The following is a 24942-nucleotide window of genomic DNA, read 5'->3' on the forward strand; positions in this document are numbered from 1 at the left end:
CTGGATCAACTCCAACACGCACATGCAAATCAACGCGTGTTTTCCAAAAAATACACCCCATCGGAAAAGGTGACAAAACCAGATCTCAAAATGAACACAACATTTAGTTTCATGAGCGTGTCGCAGGTGACAAGTGGTATTAGGTGCTCGAAAAGCCAATCAATCCCATCTTGTAGTCCTGAGACAAACACGCATCCGGGCGGCTACAGGATACCCTGTAATAGTTTTAAAAAACACTTAGCACTTAATTCAAAACTCAAATAATTCTGCAGGACAGGTCGTTGAAATTATAAAAAATCTAATTTTAATTAAATCGTTACGAACACTTAAAAATACTATATATATATATATTTTTTAATTTTGGCATATAATTTATTGTACCAAACATTTCACATCACTTTAGCTATTTTTAAACGCCAGAATCAATAAAAGTTGAAATAACTTTTGTTAAAACCAATACATTATGTTTTCACACTGAAAATATTTTTAATATAATGCTTACATACCGATATAAAAAACCCTATATATTTACAGTTAATAAACAAATGTAAACAGTCGTCGGAGGTGAGCAGGGGCCAAACGCTAATTCAATTTTACAGAAAATGAAAAGATCTCCACATTTCCCTACTAAATTCAATTAATAGAAATCGTTTAACGTTTTTTTTCTCGATATACCATTGTGTTTAACTCCTATCAAAACAGTTCGGCAAAATCAAGCTGGCTGTGTGCGTAGTTGAATCTGTTCAAACGACAAGTCATTAATTGTGTGCGTGCGCACCCCGAAGGGGCACTATCACTGACATACCGCGGGAAGTGCTGCTGTAGGCAGGTGGCGGGAAATACTGTCCTGATGGGCTATGTAACTTTAATCATTTCTGTTGTCTTACTAATCAAGTTACCATTGATCGCTACTGCCTTGTAATGAGGCGAGAGATTTCCCTGGTGAATAACTCAAACACGCATGATGAGTCTTCTGACACGTTGTTTTCAAACACTCGTCTATTTTTAATTACGAAGTATTGCGAACAAACATATATCTCACGGCGTGATATACGGCGCCCGAACACTGTTGCTGCACCCTTCAACTCCAGCTCCCTACATCACGTACTTCACTTGTGTGAAACTTCATACCCTTACTCACAATCCCAGCACTTAACTCAGACCGAGAATGGTTATTCAAAGTCAAGAGGTTATGACACATGGGTTGATGGAGTGAGAGAAGACGGTGGCACTGCAATCATTCTCCCCGACATTGAGTTGAGTCAGAGAAATAACAGTCTATTGGAATATTATCAAGGATTACAGGATGAAGCGAACGATAATTTAGCTGTGATGAATAATTCACTTGATTTTCTGCCCGGTTGGCAATCACACGAGCTATATGGAAAGAGCAATGTTTTGAGAAGAGAGGAGAAGGAAAACGTCATTTAACTGAAGTGCTCTGGGCTATGACTTCTATTGGAGCAAAGTAAATTCTGACATTGTGTTCTTTTCAGTCAATGTGTGAGGTTTGCAAATGAGTGTTTACACTCAATTTATCTCCAGGATGGACGAGCTGTTACAACATTAAAACATTGCCGTTAAAAAGATTCAAGTTGGCCTAAGAAGAAATGACTTATTAATATAAGGTTCATTTCATTTTCCAAATGCAACACCCAGATATTTTAACCGTTTGAATAAGTTTGTACGGTTGGTTAGATTAAAATAGGAGTATAAAAAGATAAATTATTCAAGCTATATAGTGTAGGAATTTTGTGCAGGAAGCAGAAACTGGAATTTGCATTTTAGATTTTTTTTGTACAATGTCCAATAACCATATAGTTTGGAATAAAATTTTAGAATATCATTTTTAAGCAACGAACATGGCATGGTTTGTATTTACAGAACAGTTGGTTTATCATGCATTTAGATATAGATAGAGTTGGTTTTATCGTCCAGTTTTAGATAAAGATTTTAGAAGTAGTTTTGCATATAGATAAAGATAATTTAATGAATGATGCAATGGGGTTTAACGTCCTACTTTTCTATGGAAGACCAAACAGCTCTTCATTTAGTGTATACTAAATTTAACATTAATTTTGTATCTTAAAAATCAAAATTTGTTTTTCAAATCAGACACTTGTCATATCAGATTTGTTAATTGTATCTTTGTTTAATTTAAGAATTAAGGGCTGTGAATTAAGAACTAGGAATTCAGAACTCTGAATAAAGACCTGTTTGGTCTTACATACGTTTCTGCCACAACCAAAGATGATTTATGATACAGTTACAGATGAAGGTGGTTATCTTACAGTTGCAGATAAAGGTGGTTTATCGAGTTGTTTCATGTCGTAGTTAAAGATGATGCTGGTTCATCTCGTGGTTAAAGATAAAGATGGTTTTATTGTGTTTTTAAAGATAAGGTTGGTTTATCGCGTAGTGACAGATAACGTTTGTTTTATCGCCTAGTTAAAGATAACGCTAGTTTATCGTGTGGTTAAAGATACGATTGGCTTTATCGTGTGGTAAAGGTTGGTTTTATCACATAGTTAAAGATAACGTTAGTTTATTGTGTGGTTAAAGATAGGGTTGGCTTTATAGTGTGGTTAAAGATAGGGTTGGTTTTATCGTGTGGTAAAAGATACGTTAGTTTATCGTGTGGTTAAAGATAGGGTTGGTTTTATTGTGTGGTTAAAGATACGTTAGATAAGGTTGTTTTTATCGTGTAATTAAATATAAAGTTGGTCTATCGTGTAGTTAAAGATACGGTGGCTTTATCGTGTGGCTAAAGATATGGTTAGTTTATCGTGTGGTTAAAGATAAGGCTGGTTTATTGCGTGGTTTTATCGTGTGGTTAAAGATAACGTTGTTTTTTTTGGGTTTTTTTTTAGCGTAATTGATTTATCGTGTGCTTACAGAGAAATTCGGGTTATCATGTAATGACAAAGTCGGTTTATCTTGTACAATGTTGCTTTATCTTGTTAAAGACAGAGGTTTTTTTTTCTTGTGGTTAAAGACAAATTTTGATTTCCATGACAGTTTATCATATAATATACAGAGGGTGTCTCATTCCTTTAAATTTACAGATGGTTTATTGGGTGTTTTGGTTAAAGATAAAAGTATATTAAAATATGTGGTATATGTCTCTTAAATATTGTTCCTTTAAGGGTTTGCCAGAAAATTTGTCCGAGTCCAAAAAGTCACCGAAACAATCTGTTGCTAAGCAAAATACGCTCAGAATTTGTAGGAGATGGATGGAGAACGGGGAAAAAATTGGTTATCGCGATCACAAGGCTTCGGAAAAAGGGGGTAAATCCAGAACGGAGGGTCACGGAACGCTGAATGTCGATAGGGTTTGTCGTCCCATGACCCCAATGCTTGAAACTTGAAAAGAATCTGTTAAAAACAATAACATCTGTTGTGCTTAAAAGGTTATCGAGAAAGGGCGTGGTCGCACTGGAACAGAATATCGAAGAACACTGGATATCAATATGAGTCGTCTTCTCATGACCCGAATGGTTGCCACCAAATTTGAAAAGAATTCGTTAAAAACTGTAGGCTCTACCGTGTTCACAATGTTTTCAGCAAAGGCGGAGGAAGCCTTTTAAATGAAATCGCCCACTGCTTCCCACAAAATTTAAAAAGAAACGGGGGTTTAACTCCGGGACGTATTACACATTTGAATAAGAGGCAGTGACAATAAACCCAAGAAGTTGGGGCATGATGCGCACACAACCGAATTCATCCAATGTATTTGGATCCTTAACATATATGCTTAAATTTCATCCTAATCGGAGAAACAGTGTGGCCACAAACTTTTTCTATATTTTGGGTAGACGTTGCAGGGTGATCCTTGACACATCTAAAACTAGAGGGTTCACCACCTTGGTATAGGTATTACAGGCTTTGTCACCATTTGCGTAAGGGGGTGGGGCATTGAGTGGAATGGACATTGCTGGTAGTCATATTTGCCTGAAAATGGTCATTTTACTACCCATGAATAATATGCACAGATCCATGTTAGACTCAAAATGAATATCTGAGAATTAATGAAAATCTTAAGTACGAATGAGAAAAAAAAATTTTGGGGTGGGGGGGGGGGGGTCCAGTCGCTAAATGGGTGCTGTTTTCTGGCTGTTCCGAATGGAAAATTCTACATTTTATTTCACTGCCAAAGAAATGAGGGGTCCCATCCAATGGCGGAAGAAATACACCACTTTTCGTTAGATTACCCACATTATGAATGTTTTAAACCAGCGGCTGCCAGGCAGGATACGCCCACATTTTCGAGAGATGGATAGAGAACAAGCTAAAATGAAAGTGATTTTTCCTACAATCAAGGGCCATAATTCAGAAAATTACAATTCGATATGCGCAAATATCGAAAGGAACCGAGATCTTTTGGTTATAAACTTACATATCAAGTTTCAACAAAATCGGATAAAAATTATGACCTCTATAGGGTCCCCAACCTTGATATACCATATTTTTACGCTATTTGAGAACGAACGGCGGCCATTTTTGGGCCGATTTTCACTAAATTCGAACTCAGTCGTCCTTAGGGTGTAACGGTGATATAATAACACGTTTTTTTTTAAATCGGATAAAAATGATGACCTCTATAGGGTCCACAAGCTAAAAACCCGATTTTTTGTACAATCTGGGGCCATAATTCAGGAAGTTACGTTCCGATATGCGCGAATATATCGAAAGGAACCGAGATCTTTGGGTTATAAACTTACATTTCAAGTTTCATCAAAATAGGATTAAAATTGTGACCTCTATAGGGTCAACAACCTTGATATACCAAATTTTTACGCTATTTGAGAACGAAGGGCGGCCATTTTGTCTGTCAGTTTTGGGCCGATTTTCACGAAATTCGAACTCAGCCGCCCTTAGGGTGTAACGGTGATATAATAAAACATTTTTTTAAATCGGATAAAAATTATGACCTTTATAGGGTCCACAAGCTAAAAACGCGATTTTCGTACAATCAGGGGCCATAATTCAGGAAGTTACGGTCCGATATGCGCGAAATCGACAGGAACCGAGATCTTTGGGTTAAAAGCATACATTTCAAGTTTAAACCAAATCGGATAAAAATTGTGACCTCTACAGTGTTCACAAGCTAAACACGTGATTTTTCGTACAATCAGGGGCCATAATCCATGAAGTTACAGTCCGATATATGCCAATATCGAAAGGAACCGAGATCTTAGGGTGATAAACCTATATTTCAAGTTTCATTGAAATCGGATAAAAATTGTGACCTGTAGACTGTTCACAAACAATTGTGGACGGACGGACGACGACAATATACATCCACATGAAAATGTGGGCGTATAAAAAGTATCGATATCTTTTCACTGTTACAAGAAAATGTGAACAAATGGACGGGCATGGTTGGTAACAATATACCACCATATAACGCTCATTTTTGTAGGAATGTGTATTTCAACAGAGATAAACATATAATATATTATACGTATATATCTATTGACTATATAATGTTAATAAATTAATACACACATGAGATTATTTCAATACCAATAATTCAATTAATATCGCTAATACCATTAATATCAATATCGATAGTATATCTCTCGAGGATACAATTATCACTATTTCATTTTACTTATACACCATTTACTGAAAGTAATGACGACGATTTAAATCTAGCAAGTTGGTTACACGTGGTAAACTGAGCGAACTAGAATACGAATAATGTCCTGTGTATAGTAAATTAATACTACGTTTCAAGTAGTTGTTTGAAAATGAAATGGGGTTTAACATCCTACTTTTCTGCACCGATTGGGCTAATGAAGACTGACATACGCCTTATAGTGTGCTATCTGAGAATTATTTTGACCGGGTTTTACGCCCTACTTTTATTTCTAATTCCAACTGTCAAGGGTTCTTTTACATGCACGCTGATGTGTACACGGGACCTGGGTTTTTGTCCGAACGACCAGACAAGGGCCTTGTCAGGCCCACCGTCTTGCATCACTGACAAGGAGAAAACACCTTGAGAATCCCGAGCAACTTACTTAGTTTGGAATTCGACGGGGAAGGCTTATGGACGAATTGCAGAAAGGTATAAATAATGCCTTAAAAGTGTAAATTAGTACAGTTTTTCACGTAAAAGCTATTCACACGGTGGTTATATAATGGCAAAGTGTAAAAGGCAGCATGAATAAGACACCCACCAGCAGCTTTATCGACTGTGCCGCCGATGATTTAGGTGAATGGGCTTTAAAATTAGAGTGTACAACGTGAGTGTTTCTCCGGTTTCCTCCCGATATGACAAATGCAATGGAGTTTAACGTCCTACTGTTCTGCTCCTAACATGGGCTAATGAAGACGGGCATACGCCATACAGTGTGCTATGAGGGAAATTTTGCCCGGACAGCGGCACTACGGCCTACTCTTATATCGAATTCCAACTGCCAAGGGATCTTTTACGTGCACGCCAATGTGTACACGGGACCTCGGTTTTTCGTCCCATCCGTCCTGCATCACTGACAAGGGAGAACCACGCCGGAAAATCTGGATGAACTTCCTCGGCCAATGCAGGGATCGAACACCCGACCTCCAGGCTAGCGAGCTAGCGTCTTACCCACTTAGCCACGTGATCCCCTCCCGATATGACAAGATACAGGATTGGGTAAGGTGGGAGAAACAATACATCAGGAACGCCTCATATTGTCCTCGTCAACTTATTTGTCAATTCTGTTTCCACATTTAGGGGGTTCTCGTAAACTATTCCTGATTATCGGTAGTCGTGGGATTTGGGTTTTTCTAGGGTCGTTTTTATATGATAGCCATTTCCAATAAAGGATGACAAATTTGAGATACATGGAAAGGGAGATGAAAAGAGGTGTATAGTCCTACAGTTCTGCACCAACTAAGCTAATGAAGATGGGCATACGCCATACAGTGTGCTATGAGGGTAATTTTGCCCGGACAGCGGCAATGTGGCCTACTCTTATATCAAATTCCAACTGCCAATAGTCTTTTTTACGTGCACGCCAATCTCTTTGTTGGAAATATTACATGCTTTCATGTAAGAAATTATCGATACGGAACTGACACCAAATGACTATATTGCGCGAACATATAAAACGAAAAAAGATAGGTTGCTAGGCAACGAAACATACGCCCACAGTAGCTAAATCGTCCATGCGGTCGACAAAGGTTGTCGCATATTTATTCCTTTGTAGGTAATTGGGGGCCTTTTCAAGACAGTTCCATACAGATCAAATTATAATTGTGAGGGTTCACAGGGTTCTGAAAACTGAAACAAGGGTCTCAACTCTGGATGTAATCTACATAAATTGTTGAAATTTGACAGGCTTTTTCGTTTTACTAATTTAAATAATGCATATAAATTTCATACAGATCAGATGATCACTTTTGTCATTCAAACGTTCACAAGGTTCACAATCGCCATAACTCTAAAAATTATTAATGGAAAGTGCTTAAATTCAACAGAGCTCTGTTTCTCAAATTTAAATGATGCATATAAATTTCATACATATCGGATGATAACTTTCAGCAATCGAGCCTTAATAAGGTTGAACAAAGTGAAACAAGGGCCATAACTCTAGAAGTAATGATTGTAAATTGCTGAAATTCATTAGGCTTCGTGGTTTCCCTAATTTAAATAATGCATATAAATTTCACAAAGATCGGATGATAACTTTCGGTGTTTAGAGCGTTCACAAGGTTCAATAAAGTGAAACGAGCCATAATTCTAAACGTAATAAACGGAAATTGCTGAAATTCAATAAGATTGTTCTTTTTACTAACTTAAATGGCACATATAAATTTCATACAGATCGGCAGATAACTTTAGAGGTTAGAGCCTACAAGGGCCATAACTCTAGAAGTAATTGACGGAAATTGCTGAAATTCAATAGACTTCTTTGTTTCACTAATTTAAATCATTCATATAAATTTTACAAAGATCGGATGATAACTTTTGGCATGTGGACGTATAAAAATGAATCTTAAAAACTGTTTTAAACTATCATGTAACAAAAATGATTTTTTATGAAGAAAAAGTAAAAAAAAAAAATCCGTAGAAAAACGTTCTTTTGCATGCCCGTTTTTCAAATTTCCTGTATCGGCTGCAACGTTTTTTAAAGTTTTTTGACGATTCCTTTATCATATTTGTTAATGTTTTGAGTATATATTTGGTCATACCAGAGGGGGGCAAAAAATGTTTTGTCCCCCCCCCTCCCCCGAAAAAAAATTTGCCGACCATAGCTCTAAAATACCTACTGTAGACAGTGCCAGGTTTGCCCCCCCCCCCCCCCCCACAAAAAAAACAACCTCACTGCCCCTCCTAAGCTAGCCTGGCTATGGGCATGGTCCATACTTATAAAGCATTAAGCACCATTTTGTAGGTAGTTCAAAAATCTTGGGCGATTGTCAGCGGTAGAAAAGACGCAATTTTCATTTGACACGATTCTAATGGTTGACAAGGGGAGGAAACTCCATTTCGGACTGAAACAAATTGAAATTGTGACGTCATATCAAAACTCGAAGTGCGTCAATCAATGTGAAACTGTCCAAGGAACAACGTTGCCAAGTTTCTTGTCGATCGTAAATGGATTGGAGTTGCCTTAGACATTTTCAAAGAGCGTCGCTCCAATAACAAGATGATTAACCTGGGAGGACCAATTTACATAAGTAAAAAGAAAATCTGTGAACAGGAAACTTTGTATATTCCCCATGTTTAAAAGACTATAGATGTTGATACATGTACTATCATAAACTGTCTTGAGCAATTTGAATGATATTGGGTATATAGTTATACTTTTTACATATTTCTATTTAAAAGCATATCTTTGTTAAATAAATGTATATATAGACAATTAAAACAAATAATAAAATATACCAAATCCAAAATATACAATAACAATCATAATTTAGTCAGTCTCAACAAAAAAATATACATATCATTTAAGTTGAGAATTTTCAAATTCTTACATTACCAATCTTTTCATCATTCTAATGACCATAATTTATGTATGATTTAATTTAAATTAATTTAATTTATGTATAGCCAACACCGAACAAAATTGATTTCAGTTCACAAATCAGCGAAAGATTTAAATATATTACGCTGTAATTTTGATACCTAAATGAAATAGGGGGTTGAACAAAATCTGGTAAAAAATTATTTTGCAAAGATTGTTTTCTGATCGCTTATTTTTTCATATAAAACAAAATTAAGTTCAATTAAACAACACAGTGTAATAAAAATAACTTCCATAGGTATACATGTGTACATGTACTGGTATGCTTAAAAATCAGCCCGTGCTTTGTACAAATATCTGTAGCGTAATTAAACATTTACAAAATTCATATAAATAAAAATATGGGAAGATTATATAGAAAGTAGATATTATTTCATTACAAATATCTAACTTAAAGAAATATTACTTTAAGCATAATTGGGTCATATATTTAACCAAATAAAGTATGAAAAAATGGTGTTTCTGAAGACAAAGGAAATTATACCTAAATTACATAATAAGCCAACACTGTTTGCCAGTTTTTGGACATCGTAACTCTGTTCATTAATAGTTGGCTCATCCAGTCATCTGTGAATAGGTTTAATGTCCGCTTTCACTCGGGACATATATGACAACTAGGGTGATACATCATTTATAATGACATCTGTGACAGTATTTGTAATATAGAAAATATGCCTGGCTTGAAGTGTCTTTTAGGATATAATAGTTTTGGTATCAAATATATTTTCACCAGTAGTTTAAATAAATTTTACAATCATCGACTATATATTTAGGAGCTCGACTGTCAAGGAAACATATCACTATGGACTGAATAAATCTGGGGAATACTGAAAATTTGGGTGTTGAGTTTGATTATGACTGCAAGGAGAAACATCAGAATGTAATAATGATTGAATAGGTCTATGTTTTAAAGGAGTTTCAACTGGCTGATTATCTGTAGCAGTATTCTTATATTCACTAACGACAGGAAGTTTATATTTTGTCTTCCTAGAAAATGGAGTTCTAATTGGGCTTGGAGAAAAGAGATCCTGTGAAAAAAGAGACAGATCTAAATTTTCAACACTCTTTTTTCGCAAACATGATTTTAGTTGAAAGTCTTCAGAAAATGGACTGGATGTCTGACGCATATTTAGTCTAATATCAACAAGTTGTAGGTTTCGAACTGAACTCAGCCTTCTTGCAAACTGCACTCTTTTCGGTAGCACTGTTTCAGAAACAATTTGTTTCAAAGGATATAATTTTGATAGCTCTAAATAAGAGTTTTGAATGGTATTTGGTGCATCTGGTTTTGGTTTTGCAACATCAGAAATGGAATAGTCTTTGCTGTCTTCTACAGATGAAAAAGAACTGAATAAATCAACAGAACCATTTTGAGAGTCAAACAAACTATTACTTTGAGGTTTACTTGTGGATAATAAAGAACTATTGTTTATGAAGTTACCAACATTTTCTGAAAATGAAGAACTGTAAGTCATGAATGAATTAAACATTTCTGTTTCTGACACATTTGAATTATCACAAATACTGTCTCTTTTTATCACATGTTTCGTGTCATAACCCACAGTTTTATGTTGAGGATTGGAACTAGTTTCACGAGAAACACCATAACCATCAACAGTGTACGAATCAGAAAATAAATCCTCTGTTTCAGTTTCAAATACATTCAAGTCAAATTTATCAGTTTGTGGTTTAGTCAATTCTTCTAAATTCACATTTTTAGTTTGTATGTTTCCATTTTTCTCGGAATCAACAATGGAATCACAATGATAGCTGGAGAGAAAGATTTCTAAATTTTCAGATTCAGGAAAGTCTGCATCTTTCGTTTGTTTGGTTAGAGATTTGCGATTTTGATTCTTTGTTTCTGTTTGATTTTCTGATTCAAGAAAGTCCACAGCTTTTGATTGTTTTGCTATATCCATGAGATTTTGCTTCGTTTTAGTTCTGAAATCCTGTTGACTCTCCTGCTTTCCTAGATTCAAAACATGTGTCATAAATATTTCATCAGATAAAAATATATCTAAATTTTCAGACTTACGAAAGTCCTCAGCTTTTGTTTGTTTTGCTATATCCTTGAGATTTTGATTCTTTGATTCCATTCGAACATCTTGCAGACTTACATGCTTTCCTAGATTCAATATTTGTGACTTAAATGGTTCATCAGATAAAAATATATCTAAATTTTCAGATTCCAGAAAGTCCACAGCTTTTGTTTGTTTTACTTTATCCTTGAGAGTTTGATTCTTTGTTTCTATTCTAATATCTTGTGGAATTTCCTGCTTGAATTGATTCAATATTTGTGACTTAAATGTTTCATCAGATAAAAACATATCTATATTTTCCATTTCCAGAAAGTCCACAGCTTTTGATTGTTTTGTTACATCTTTAAGATTTTGATTCATTTTAGTTCTAAAATCTTGTAGCCTTTCCTGCTTCTCCAATTGATTCAATATCTGTGAATTAAATGTTTCATCAGCCCAAAACGTTTCAAAATTTTTGAATTCGCGAAACTCCACATCACTTAATTGTTTGGTTACCTCCTTTAGATTTTGATTCGTAATTTCTGCTGCGCTTTCTTTCTCTACAAGCCCTTCAAATATCTGTGACTCAAATTTGTCATCAGATAAAAACATATCTAAGTATTCACACTCTAGTTTGTCGAGCTCACTTAAGTCTTTAATTTGTTCATTTTTTTCTGTATGATTTATGTCCTGTTGCAGGATTTCATGTTTTGTCAAACTTTTTACCTTTGTCAGATCATGTGAATTATATGTTTTTATTTCACTACTGGAATTTCCAGGAATGTTTTTAGTTTGATTTTCTATGTGTTGTGCACCACTGTATACTTCCGGCATAAATTTGTTAGTGGTAGAAAGCTTACTTTCATTGCTAGTAGAATCTGAATAACTACACAAAAAGTCATCCAAGTTTTCAGACTCGGGTAAATCTAAAATTTGATGTTGTAAAGGGTCTATCACAACATTTGTATCGTTTATTGGCGAATGAAGATCGGACGTGTTCAACTTGTCCACCTGAGTCACTGTTATCATTGGATGATCTGAAATATTTCTGGAATTTTCCCAATCTGAAAGAGATAGATTATTATATAACAAGTCCATCTCGACTATTTCCAGTTGTTTTATAACATCACAGTCACTTAATGTATCACATGTTTCTTCAGTTTGGAATAAAGCTGTACAATTTTCCACATTTCTTAATTGATTAAAATTTTGTAAATCTTTATGAGTTGAAACATTCATTTTAATTGATGAGTTGCATGCTTCTGGGATATCAGAAATACTGCCACTAAGGTCAACAGTTCGTAAAATTTCAACGGAATGTTCACTACAATCGCAATTAAAAGATTTCACATTATTTGAAACAGTTTCTAAAGTCACATGAGATGTTTTCGATAATGAAAGATCACTGTTATTAAATTCTATCACACTATTAGTACTTTGTACAGATTTATCATAACTGAATTCAATGGAATTTTGAGGACATCTGTTTGGGGAGTTTATTGTTAGGTTTGTGATATTACAAGGGAGGTAACTACAGTTTGTCCTATCAATTTTCTCCTCCAAACTTGAAGGATTTTCTCTATCTGTCTCTGAGTTTTCACTATAAATATCTGTGTATTTATAAAGGTTATAAAGAACTGTATTACAGTTGAATGATACATTAGCAGGGGAGATAATCTGCACTGCCACTAAATCAGATTTAAATTGCTGACTTGCTTCATCTCCATGCTTTATTTTAGAAACAGTTGAAACTGAGATTGGAGAAGAAAGTGAATGGAATTTTTGTAATTCGGTGAGTCTAGCATTAGATTTGATTCCAAAATGAAAACTATGACCAAGAAACGTATCTTCTAAAGCGGACATAAGCATAGTTTTTTCTAGTAGATTATCTTCATCAAGTTTTTCAAGAATTCTGAAAATAAAAAATAATGAAATATAAATAAAGAAGTCATTATGGTAACAAATGACACTAGCAAAAAATCCTCTTCGATTCTCAACAAAACTACTCTGAGATTAATACTTTTTAAGATGCCTACAGGTCATCTCAATTGATTATTTTCAAAGCAAAGCATAATTAAATTGATAAACTCTATTAGACAAGAGGCTCATTGTTTTATCAGACAACTAGTATCATTATGTATAGCATTCGTTGTGAAACTAAATCGGAGAGATTTTGATTTGACAGTTTTTATGTATTTTTGAAACCGGTTTCGAAGTGTTTTGGTTCTGTTATGCAAGATCTTTTTCGAAGTTCCAAAGTAAAAGTTTGGTGCTAAGACCACCTAAAGATCAATTTTAAATGTTCCTATTATTAATTAGAACAGGTTTCGCTTCAGTTTGTATATTTTACGCTGAGATTTTTTGCTTTAAATCTTCCTAGTGCTAAAATGGAAAATTTGACCTTTTGACCTCCAGGGACACAAAGAACAAAGGTGAATTTAGCAAGTTTACATTTTTATTGAAAGGATGATTACTTTCGATTATTTCCAGCTTATTTTCATGATACAAGAATGGCTGCGCATTCCCTTTCAGTGCAAATGAACTTATTTGACCTCTGACCACGAAAATATCTCAAAAGCACCCCAATGGTGGCTTGGATGTGCAACTCCATTACTACAGCTAATTTTTTTCAAATTTAGTATACATTTGAAATTTACAACCCTTATTACCCTTTGAAGCATGTGGGCGACAACAAAATATGTCTACATTAAATACAGTGTACATGTAGTTAAGAACCAATGTGATGATTTTTTTAGCAAACAATCCCAAAACTTTTCAGCACAGAATTTTATATACCATTAATTTTACCTGTGAAATTTGTTGGCTGTAGTTCCAAAATATGGTTCCAAAGTTTTTCCAAATAGTGCAATCTCTGTCAAACAATTTTTATCTGCAACAGTCAGAGAAAGACGATACCGCCAAGATACTTTTATTTCATCACAGAAGATATCACATTTAAAACAGAACCAACTAAAAAAGAAATTAATAATTGAACAAAAATAATATAGATTATTACAATGATTTTGGTGAACAGTTTTGTTATTATTAAGTCTGTATCAACGGATCAAAATGATCCAGATGTTAATAAACTTAGTCAACAAACTTTTAACACCGTTCGACTTTCAGGGAATGTAGCTCGTCGACGTGTGTTCTCTAAGTATCAGAAATGAATACAGATTCTTGGAATGGATCTTCAACACTTTATTTCAGGAGCAAATAATTAACAGCAACAATTTAACAACTTATAATTTCATATATATCGGACCTCCAACTAGTATAGGTTCCCTAAGCTGGTCTCTCCAACTAATATCCTCATCTAACATACATTTGTCTATTTATACAAATCAGTTACTTAGAAAGTGTTGACATAAACATATAATTATTGAAGGATTAAGACTTAAGGCATTTAAAACAATAGTTAGATGAGACTTAACGGATCAACCACTTTAGTTGCCAGCCCGTCATAATTTGACTGACAGGTTAATTGCTGCCTGCCTCTAATGATTAACCAAGCATTAATGAAAATTAAAATATAGCTTTGAAATTTAAAACAGAATTGAAAAATAATAAAATAACATATGACCTAGACATCGGTCATATATCCCCCTTACTTCAAACAAAAACATGACCCCATGTTTTAAGCATTTAATAAAATCAAAAAACCTTATTTTTCGATTAATCAAAGTAACATAATCTATCCCTTTTTTCATGATAATAATTTCATAAAATAATGTTCTTGCAAATTGTACTGGTTAACTTTTTCATTTGGTAAACATAATTTGGGTCCTTGTATTCTATTTGACTTCGCATTTATGTATTGTTGAGCACAATAATCTAGTTCCTCCTCACGAACCCAAGAATTCTTCCACTGAATGAGATATTCTTGTTTTGTGTTCTTAACTCTTTGTCTAAGCACTTTGTCGGACACTTGTACAGGTGGATTTGTTGAACAAATTCCTACATATCGATGGTCTTGACTGCTGGTACTTTTGGCACTAGAACTTGAAACATCTTTCATCGCTGCCGCACTGTCCAAATATATTTGACAACCTTTATCATGGCTATTGGCAGGATGACACATTGTTTCTCTTGTCACCATTAACACAGGGTTATTCCCAACAGCCACATCTTTAGTATCAGGAACATTTTGGACACCCACATCCTTTTTACTGGAGACCACAGAAATCTGTACTTTTTGGGCATCCTTCTTAGCAAAAAATTCTAGCTGCCGCTGTCTATCCCTTTGTCTTTTGGCAAAAGAACGATATTTCTTTTCCGGACTGGGTAATGAATTTTCTGAGAAGCCCCATTTAAAGCTGATTTCTGTAGAACCCCTATCCTGTTTGAGACTCCAAGACATTGGTAGTTGACAGACTTCTTATTGCTGCTACTGCTGCTGAAGGAAGAATAATGTTGATATCCATCCTTTCTTCTTCCAAATATGTTTACAATTTATCTCGCTTAGCTGTACCGGAATCAAGAGTAGACAATTTTGTTCACTCTGCCCGCTTTCTCCACCATATAACACCGTTCGACTTTCAGGGAATGTAGCTCGTCGACGTGTGTTCTCTAAGTATCAGAAATGAATACAGATTCTTGGAATGGATCTTCAACACTTTATTTCAGGAGCAAATAATTAACAGCAACAATTTAACAACTTATAATTTCATATATATCGGACCTCCAACTAGTATGTTCCCTAAGCTGGTCTCTCCAACTAATATCCTCATTTAACATACATTTGTCTATTTATACAAATCAGTTACTTAGAAAGTGTTGACATAAACATATAATTATTGAAGGATTAAGACTTAAGGCATTTAAAACAATAGTTAGATGAGACTTAACGGATCAACCACTTTAGTTGCCAGCCTGTCATAATTTGACTGACAGGTTAATTGCTGCCTGCCTCTAATGACTAACCAAGCATTAATGAAAATTAAAATATAGCTTTGAAATTTAAAACAGAATTGAAAAATAATAAAATAACATATGACCTAGACATCGGTCATACTTTTAAAATTTAGTGCGCACTACACAAATCAATTCTTTTTAATGCTAGGAAATCTATATTTATCTAATTCCTTATTCCTTAAAGAAAGAAGCAGTCCCTGACATATTATACCTGTAGTTTTCATTTGGCACTGGTCATACATTTGCAAAGACCATGCTGCGGAAGATTCTGTGCTACCATGTCTATACACTTGCCCAAGTTATAGTTTTAGTGATTGCTGTCCCGATCATAAAGTCGCTTATATACTGAGCGCCATGGAAAACACATCACTTAGTTTTTCGTATAACAAAATGATCCTGTAAACATATCTTATTTATTTTGCTTCTTATTGTGAACAATATTCAAATGGGAACACATCAATAACAACACATTTGTACACTTATGGATGTTTAATCTGTAATCAACGGTACAAAGTCAGAGTGGTCAAAACCAAAAGTACGACACAGATGTCAGTAGCACGTGTGTCCTCGATGGGCTCTTACGCACGCTGTGCAGCGACATCGCATGGAATTTACCAATGTTTGAAAGAAGGCCTGGGGCAAATTGTTCCATTCTTGAAAGCAGCAATGTTGTGCACCTGTGGTCTCCGATACAGACGGCGTCCAATCTCATCCCAGACATGTTCTATCGGTGCCATGTCCGGAGACATGGCTGGCCAGTCCAAGACATTGATGTTGTTAGCAACCAGGTAGTCCATACTAAAACGGGCGGTATGCGGACGTGCATTATCCTGTTGGAAGTGCTGAAGTTGTGGGTGCGCTCGAAACATTGGAACAACAATTGGTTGCAAGACATCATCACGGTAGGTAGGCTACAGCATTAACGCGACCCCTGCAAATGTGTAGGGCGGTCCGGTGATGAAATGTGAAGCCTCCCCACACCATTACACTTCCCCCACCCCATCGATTCGTTTCGAAGACGCAGCAGTCTGCAAGACGTTCCCCAAGATGTCTCCACACACGTTGACGGCCATCAGCGTGATAAAGATGAAAGCGACTCTCATCATTGAAGAGCACACTTTGCCAGTCTACTCTTCTCCATGTCTGGTGTCCTTGAGCCCATATCAAACGCCGCTGACGGTGATGATCCCTGAGGATAGCTCCAACATAAGGTCGTCGTGCACGGAGTCCTACTTCTCTTAGACGACGTCTTACAGTGTTGGCACTTACTGGTCCTTGTCTTCCGACGACTGCTGCACCTGTTCGAGTCGCTGGGCGGAATCTGTCATGCAGATGAGTGACCCGGATGTAGCGGTCTTGAGCCTGGGTTGTAACGCGTTGTGGACCAGGACGTTGACGGTCACGTGTTGATCCAGTAACTCGAACAATAGTGGACTGATGACAATTGAAGTGTCTGGCAATAGCACGTGTAGACATGCCAGCCCTGGACATTCCCATGGCTTCATTCCGTTGATTTTCAGTAAGTCTCGGCATCTCTAGCTCGATTCCTTCACACGTCCAACAACAAATTACGACAGATTGACGTTTCACAGTTCATGTACTGCACATTAAGTTGAAAACATGCTTTTAAAGGGCTCACACACAATGCTGCACGTGCATATTGGGTTTTTCATGTGCATCTCGTGCAATTTATTTTTTTGCACACGGGCCGATATTTTTTGCGTTTGGGAGCATTGTGTGAAACAATAATTCATAGTATTGCATAATATTATACATACAAAACCACCTAGTAACAATAACATATTTGGGAAAAAAAAAGTGATGCGTTTTCCATGGCGCTCAGTATACATGTAGAAGCAAATTAAGTGATCAGTTCTTAAAGGATCAATGGTTTGAACTGAAATTCTCAGACCAGATGAATAGATTATAAAATTGTCATATTTTTTCACCTGACTTACATGTACATACTTTAACCAACTGTGAAAACCAGGACTTAAAATTAACACATATAAAGGATATGGAATGACAATGTCATGAAACACAGACTTAAACTTACTCTTTTTCATATTCTTCTTGCTGCATTTTAGAGTAGCACTGTGTACAGCTTGGATAAAGAATCTCATTATCTCTGATACCAGTTACTGTAGCATGAATTAAGACTCTTCCATTATCAGCCATTGCCTGCTTACCGGTACTTTATTTAATCTACGTTATTCCAGTTATTACTGTAAAAAAAGAGACCAATTGTTTAAACTGCATTTTGCTGTCTGGATTTAAGCAAACAAGATTATGAATAATACTAAAATGAACTTACGTGGAGCCTTTTTTATATCAAAATAAAGCCTTCCATTTGATTACATGATTATTATTTTTTTTACAAATATGGAACACCTAATATGAAATACGTAGGTTTCTCTAGTCTTTAAACAGAAATTGTATTTCATAGAATTGTCCTGAGTATTTCCAGTTCACTTATTAAACTTGAAACAATTTATAATTCATGATAAAATGATAAAGGAGCTTAGCAGTATATGAAATAGTAACACATAAAGATAGGTTGCCAGGCAACAAAACATACGCCCACAGCAGCTAAATCGTCCAGGCGGTCGCATATTTATTCTTTTGTAGATAATTAGGGGAATTTAATAGACAATTTCATACAGATGACATTATAATTTTCGTCGTTTGAGGTTTCACAAGGTTCTAAAAACTAAAACAAGGGCAGTAACCCTGGAAGTAATGTACAGAAATTGTTGAAATTTGACAGGCTTTTTCGTTTTACTAATTCAAATAATGCATATAAATTTCATACAGAGCAGATGATAACTTCTGTCGTTCGAACGTTCACAAGGTTCAACAAAGTAAAACAAGGGCCATTACTCTAGAATTAATTGACGGAAATTGTTGACATTCAATATAGGCTTCTTTATTTCACTAATTTAAATGATGCATATGAATTTCATACAGATTAAGTCATAACTTTTCTCCTGTCAAAAGGCAAAACCTAGCAACTCACTTTTTTCTTATTTTGAGAAAACGAAGGAAAACGTAATGCATGAATATTAAACCCTAGCTCATCCATTGATTTGACTATTGAGTTACTAGGTTTTGATGTGGTATACTAGGCAAATGAGGGAAGTTGCTAGGTTGTGTCATGGGTTTAACTGCTTACAAAATCAAAAGACTGGAATATCTAGTACAACAACAGGAAGCACATACCCTAGTAACTACAAATTTGGTCCTAACTAGGTTTTGCCTTTTGACGGGAGTTTTGTCGTTCAATTAACGGAAATTTGCTGAAACTCAATAGGCTTCTTTGTTTTACTAATTTAAATGATACATATAAATTTCATACAGATCGGATAATAACTTTTGTTGTTGGCATTCACAAGGTACAACAAAGTGAAACAAGGGCCATAACTCGCGGCATAATTAACAGAAATTGCTGAAATTCAATAGGCTTTTTCGTTTCACTAATTTAAATGATGCATCTCAATTTCAAACAGATCGGATGATAACTGTTGTCATTAGAGCGTTCACAAGATTCAACAAAGTCAAACAAGGGCCATAACTCTAGATGTAATTAACGGAAATTGCTGAAATTCAATAGACTTCTTTGTTTTACTAATTTAAATGATGCATATAAATTTCATACAGATCGGTTGATAACTTTTGTTGTTAGAGCGTTCACAAGGTGCAACAAAGTGAAACAAGGGCCATAACTCCAGAAGAAATTAACGGAAGTTATTGAAATTAAATAAGCTTCTTCGTTTCACTAATTTAAATGATGCATATCAATTTCACACAGATCAGATGATAACTGTAGTCTGTAGAGTGTTCACAAGAAATTGTGGACGATGGACCCAGGGACGGACCGACGGCAATATACGACCACATTTCCATGTGGGCGTATAAAAATGTACAATAATATAGAGCGAAGCTGTAAAGCATTGTGCGAAGCCCGGTGCTTGAGCAAAGCTCTTTTCCGGTAACACAGGAGCGTAACTAAAACTTTCACCACAGACTGTTAAGTGAAGGCTCCTTACTCTTTCAAGATGAACAGACTGACATCACATTTGAGTTGTACTCGCGGCATGCCGCATTGCCGTCACATAATCGTTGTCGGGACATCGAAATGAAATGAAAATAATATATATATATAGGCCTATCTTTATTATTTTCAATTCCAGTCAGTCGTAACAGGGTTCGATCTCATCAACGAACTACTAGTCCCAGTTCTTTTTGCCTGGTTGTCAATAGTAAAATATAATAAGGGGTTGGCACCTTTAAACGTACGTGAAACTCTGTTTTACATTGCTTTTAATTTTAATCATATTTTAAGTTGAAAAAATTAAATTTCGCGCCGCCATTGCTACCATAAAATGGCATATCATTGTCGTAAAACAATATAACATCACTTTTGCCTTAGTTTTAACATCTGTCTCCTAATTTCTTTACAATCACCTGAGCACTAAACAAATCAGAACCGTTTAATAGAGAACAACAGTGTGCTTTAAGATTCATTAATATGTACGACAACCGTCGGTAAACAAATTATCTTGATCATCCAGTAAATATTTTGGTAACTGGATGATCAAGACCTATTCACGGCGGGAAATTTTGTCAGTGTTGACAGATGAGCCATGTGCATACAAGATAACTATAAATATGTGCGCAATATAATTTCATTCTTTTTTTATACGGTTTATGAAGAAGGTAGTGGCTTAGTTTTTATGGGAGGCGTATACATAAATAATTGAATTTAATAGTTGTCATTATCCGTACTTTACTGCACTAACCTAATTAGTGAAGACAGTCATAATTACCAATGTAGTAAGTTTTATCCAGAAACCAGTCCACTCCAGTGTTTCTGCCTACTCTTCATCAAATTCCAATGAAAGTCAAGGGTCCTTTTCTGCGCACTGCATGCCAACGTCTATTTCCACTAGTCGCAAGTTGGCATGCACGTATTTACTTGCCAGGTCCTCCTTTCTGTTAGTTCAGCTCTGAACGTAGGTCTCCTTACACTCACCCTGTACGTTCAGGGACTCTTCTATTGAATCCTTGTCGAAATGAAAATCGGCCCCAGTCAATTTTACTGGGCAACTTTTTACTGCTAAACGGTTGCGTGTCAGTCCCTGTGAGCGACTAAACAATGTAACTGAACATCTTATTGAGAAAATAAGACCTTGCTTACAGGGGCGGATTGGGGCCGGGAACCGGCCCGGGCCCCTGTGTCGGGGCGGCCCCTTTCTTAATGACCGCAGAGTCTGGACTCGGGGTCTGGCTGCTCTCCCCTGGGAACATTTTGAAAAATGAACCCCAAATATGCGATTTGGTGGCTTATTTGATTATAATCTCTGTCAGATAATATATCTCATATATCGATTAATTTAGGCCAAAACCCCGACCTGCAAGTAATGTATAACCCCAAACAGGGTGCATGTGACTTAATAATTAGTAAATTTGCGGGCGACAGTGTCGGGTGAATCCGATGAAATTTTGGGATGAAATTCGGAATCCCCATTGCAGGATTCCGAATTCCGGCCCACACCCAGCACACCCGGCCCAGAAAGGCTATTATACCAGCCCATTCCAGACTCCAGTGATGGCATGGCGGGGCCGTTAAAGCCACTGGCCACATGCAACATGATCATCATCGCTCCATGGCCAGTCCAATACTCCACCTCCCATATAATGTTCAGCAGAAAAAGGTTTTTTAGACGAATTGGACAAAATTATTTTTTTCATTTTTTGTCTGACTGGCCGATGGCCCAATTTGCCCCTGCTTGCTTACCTCGCTAGAACCAGTATGAGCGTCGAGCGACCCATCACGCTGTTAAAAATATGTCCCACTAGTCCAGTCGCCAAACCCAATTTTTCGAGTGAACCTGGAAATTATATACAAAGTTTTTTTTATGATTGATTTTAGTAGCATATGGTGTCCTCTTTCAGAATCTGTCGGGTGAACCTCGGTCACCCTTGAGCGTTTTGAGAAATTCAAGATGGCGTCAAAGACGGCTGCCACATCAAATAATCCCCTATAGCTCCCATAGTATTTATTCTAGGATGATAATTTTGGTGTCTAACCGTATGTTTTTGGGGTCAAGGAATACACTGAAATCATGTATTATGTTGTGGGGTGATGGTAAAGCACAAATTTATGAACTCGGCCATATAAGATGAAACGAAATTTAGGTAAGCCTGGGAGAAAAAAATTTAAATCTTTGTAAAGTTGAGAATCTTCAGTCATTTATTGCTTTGCCTAGCCTAATTACAATAATTTAAATTCAACTTTACAAAGATTTCAATTTTTTTCTCCCAGGCTCACCTAAATTTCGTTTCTAGCGAGGTAAGTAAGGTCTTATTTTCTCACTAAGATGGTCAGTTACATTGTTCAGGCGCTCACAGGGACTGACACGCGAACGTTTAGCAGTAAAAAGTTGCCCAGTAAAATTGACTGGGGGCGATTTTAGTTTCGACAAGGATTCAATAGACGAGTCCCTGAACGTACAGGGTGAGTGTAATGAGACCTGCGTTCAGAGCTGAACACCTTTCTGTAGTTCCATTAGGATCTGTTTCTGATCGGACTATGTCCGGATTGTCCGCTGATAGTCCTATCGCTTATAGCTGCAATGTGAAAATACGGTGAACACCGCTCTTCCCCCACCTCTGTTCTCAGGCTACTTTGGAACCCTTACCTTCTATTTTTCACAGTGAATATTTATATTTTGCGAAAGGAATCATTTCTAGTCATATCTGACATAAATTTATATTAATTCAACACTATGTTCAAGTAGAAAATTTAGCAATTAAATAAACATGTATGGTCTTTGCATGTTCGAGTCTTGTAGTGTCTGATCAGTTCAAATGTATTTTGTGTATGTTTTTAATCGCAAAATATCGCTTGAAAATATTGTTGAATTATTATAAATGTGTGTCATTTGTAGCAAGAAATGATTCCTCTGGCATGTTTTAAATTAGCTGATTATGTATATAAATTTACAAATATATGATGATGACACCTATGTTTTATAATTAATTTCTTGTATTACTTGTTGCGTTTGCTATACCTCACAACCCATACAAAAACATAATACAATACAGGTCAAACATAATTTTCTAAGAGTAAGCAGTGTTTTCAAAGTAGTAAACCAAAGTTACCCCCAAAAGTACCCCCCCCCCCCCAGCCTACTTTATTGTCTCCATGCACATGTACCTGAAGGGAGACTGTAACATTCGGTTGACACTGCAGTTCTATCTGAAAAGATTTAGTGGGGCTACCGTATGTTATCTATGTATTTCTTGGAATTTGTGTCCCTCACCCAATAACCGAACTCAACACTTGATCAGGTGTAAAATGTCATTTATTACTGACAAGAAATAAATGACTAGAAAACATTGTAACTAAAACATTAATTAATATAAAATTACACATAAGAATCACAATAATTATATAAAAATACACATAATAAGAATTACAATAATTAAATGAAAATACACATTATACTACTCCAAATAATTATATTCCCTGACCCCCCACAATACTCATGTTGGGCTAAATTAGTGCCCCCAGTTCTGCTAAATGCCTTCCCACTAGAACACAGTAAGGAATGACTAGCCCAACACAGGGAAGGGTAAGCAGAACGATAAGCAATTTGATTGAGACTTTGGAACACAATAACTCTCCTTCTAATTGAGGTAGAATGTTCAAACTTGGTGTAGGCGTTGATTAGGTGAATGCCTTGATGGAGTTAGATGATAAACATTGTCTGCTTATGGTAAGCAGAGATAAGCAATCTGCTTGGTTGATGCTTTGGGGCACGATAACCTTGGTTATAATGAAGTGAGAGTGATGAAAACTCCGAATATAGATTCATTATATCATCACTTTGACTAAGTTCAATGTTGAGAATTTTCTGCTTAGGCTAAGGAACGATAAGCAATTTGATTGGTCAAGACTTTGGAACATAACTCTACTTTTAATTGAGCTAGAATGTTTAAACTTGATGTAGATAGATGTTCATTAGGTGAATGTCTTTACTGAGTTCAATGGTTAACATTTCAAACTAAAGCTATTAAGCAGAGCTAAACAATTTCATTGATCGATGCTAGATAACTTTGATTCTATGTGATAGAAAGTGATGATGAAACTTAGTGTATAGTTTGATTGCTCGATACTTTTGAAAAAAATAAATGTGCGATTAATTAATATAGTGTCATCTATTTATTTTGAGATTTTGGCGGGGGTCATCAGCCTCACTGTTGGCTTGTTTATTCTAGGTAATGTGTGAAAAGATTATTTTGCCCACATGGATGAATTTGATGATGACGATGATCAATTTTTGGCTACTATTGAATTAGATGTTCCAGAAATAAAGCAAAAATCAGAAGTTCAAGGTAAGAAGTTAGCTTTCATTTTTATACGCCCATATTTTCATGTTGACATATATTGTCGTCGCCCCTGTCCGGACATCCGGACGTCCACTATGGGTCGCAATTTTTATACGCCCACATTGTTTTTAGCTTGTGGACCCCATAGAGGTAACAATTTTTATCCGATTTAAAAAAATGTTTGAATATATCACCATTACACCCTAAGGATGGTTGAGTTCGAATTTCGTAAAAATTGGACCGAAACTGACGGACAAAATGGCCGCCCCTCGTTCGCAAATAGTGTATCAGGGTTATGGACCCTCAGACGGTCACAATTGTCATCAGATTTTGATGAAATTTGAAATGCATGTTTATAACCCTGATTGTACAAAAAATCACGTTTGTTTTTAGCTTGTTCTCTATCCATCTGTTGCAAAATGTGGGCGTATCCTGCCTGGCAGCCGCTGGTTATTTGATTTTGACGAAACTTGAAATATAGGTCTATCTCCCAAAGATCTCAGTTCCTTTAGATAATGGCATATATCGGACCATAACTAAATAGATTATGGCCCCTGATTGTACGAAAAATCGCTTTTTATACGCCCACATGA

General features: G+C 36.0%; 1 protein-coding gene across 1 annotated transcript; it reads right to left on the reverse strand.

Annotated features, from left to right (window-relative positions):
* Positions 1 to 9053: 9053 nt before the first annotated feature.
* LOC126830164 (uncharacterized) lies at positions 9054 to 20325 on the reverse strand. Its single transcript, XM_050560460.2, has 4 exons — positions 20240 to 20325; positions 18012 to 18180; positions 13850 to 14011; positions 9054 to 12953 (listed from the first exon to the last, which is right to left on the reverse strand). Exons 2-4 carry the CDS (start codon positions 18131 to 18133, stop codon positions 9824 to 9826), a joined length of 3414 nt encoding a protein of 1137 aa, XP_050416417.1. The 5' UTR covers positions 18134 to 18180; positions 20240 to 20325; the 3' UTR covers positions 9054 to 9823.
* Between the last annotated feature and the right edge of the window lie 4617 nt (positions 20326 to 24942).

Source organism: Patella vulgata, chromosome 8, assembly GCF_932274485.2.
Source record: "Patella vulgata chromosome 8, xgPatVulg1.2, whole genome shotgun sequence".
NCBI classification, from domain to species: Eukaryota; Metazoa; Mollusca; class Gastropoda; family Patellidae; genus Patella; species Patella vulgata.

Excerpts from the sequence above, each read along its gene's own strand:
- LOC126830164 (XM_050560460.2), bottom strand. The coding sequence starts at position 18,133 with ATGGCTGATAATGGAAGAGTCTTAATTCATGCTACAGTAACTGGTATC. Across the intron at positions 14,012-18,011 it reads CAAGAAGAATATGAAAAAGA|TTGGTTCTGTTTTAAATGTG; the intron begins GTAAGTTTAAGT and ends TTTCTTTTTTAG. Across the intron at positions 12,954-13,849 it reads ACAGCCAACAAATTTCACAG|AATTCTTGAAAAACTTGATG; the intron begins GTAAAATTAATG and ends TTTTATTTTCAG.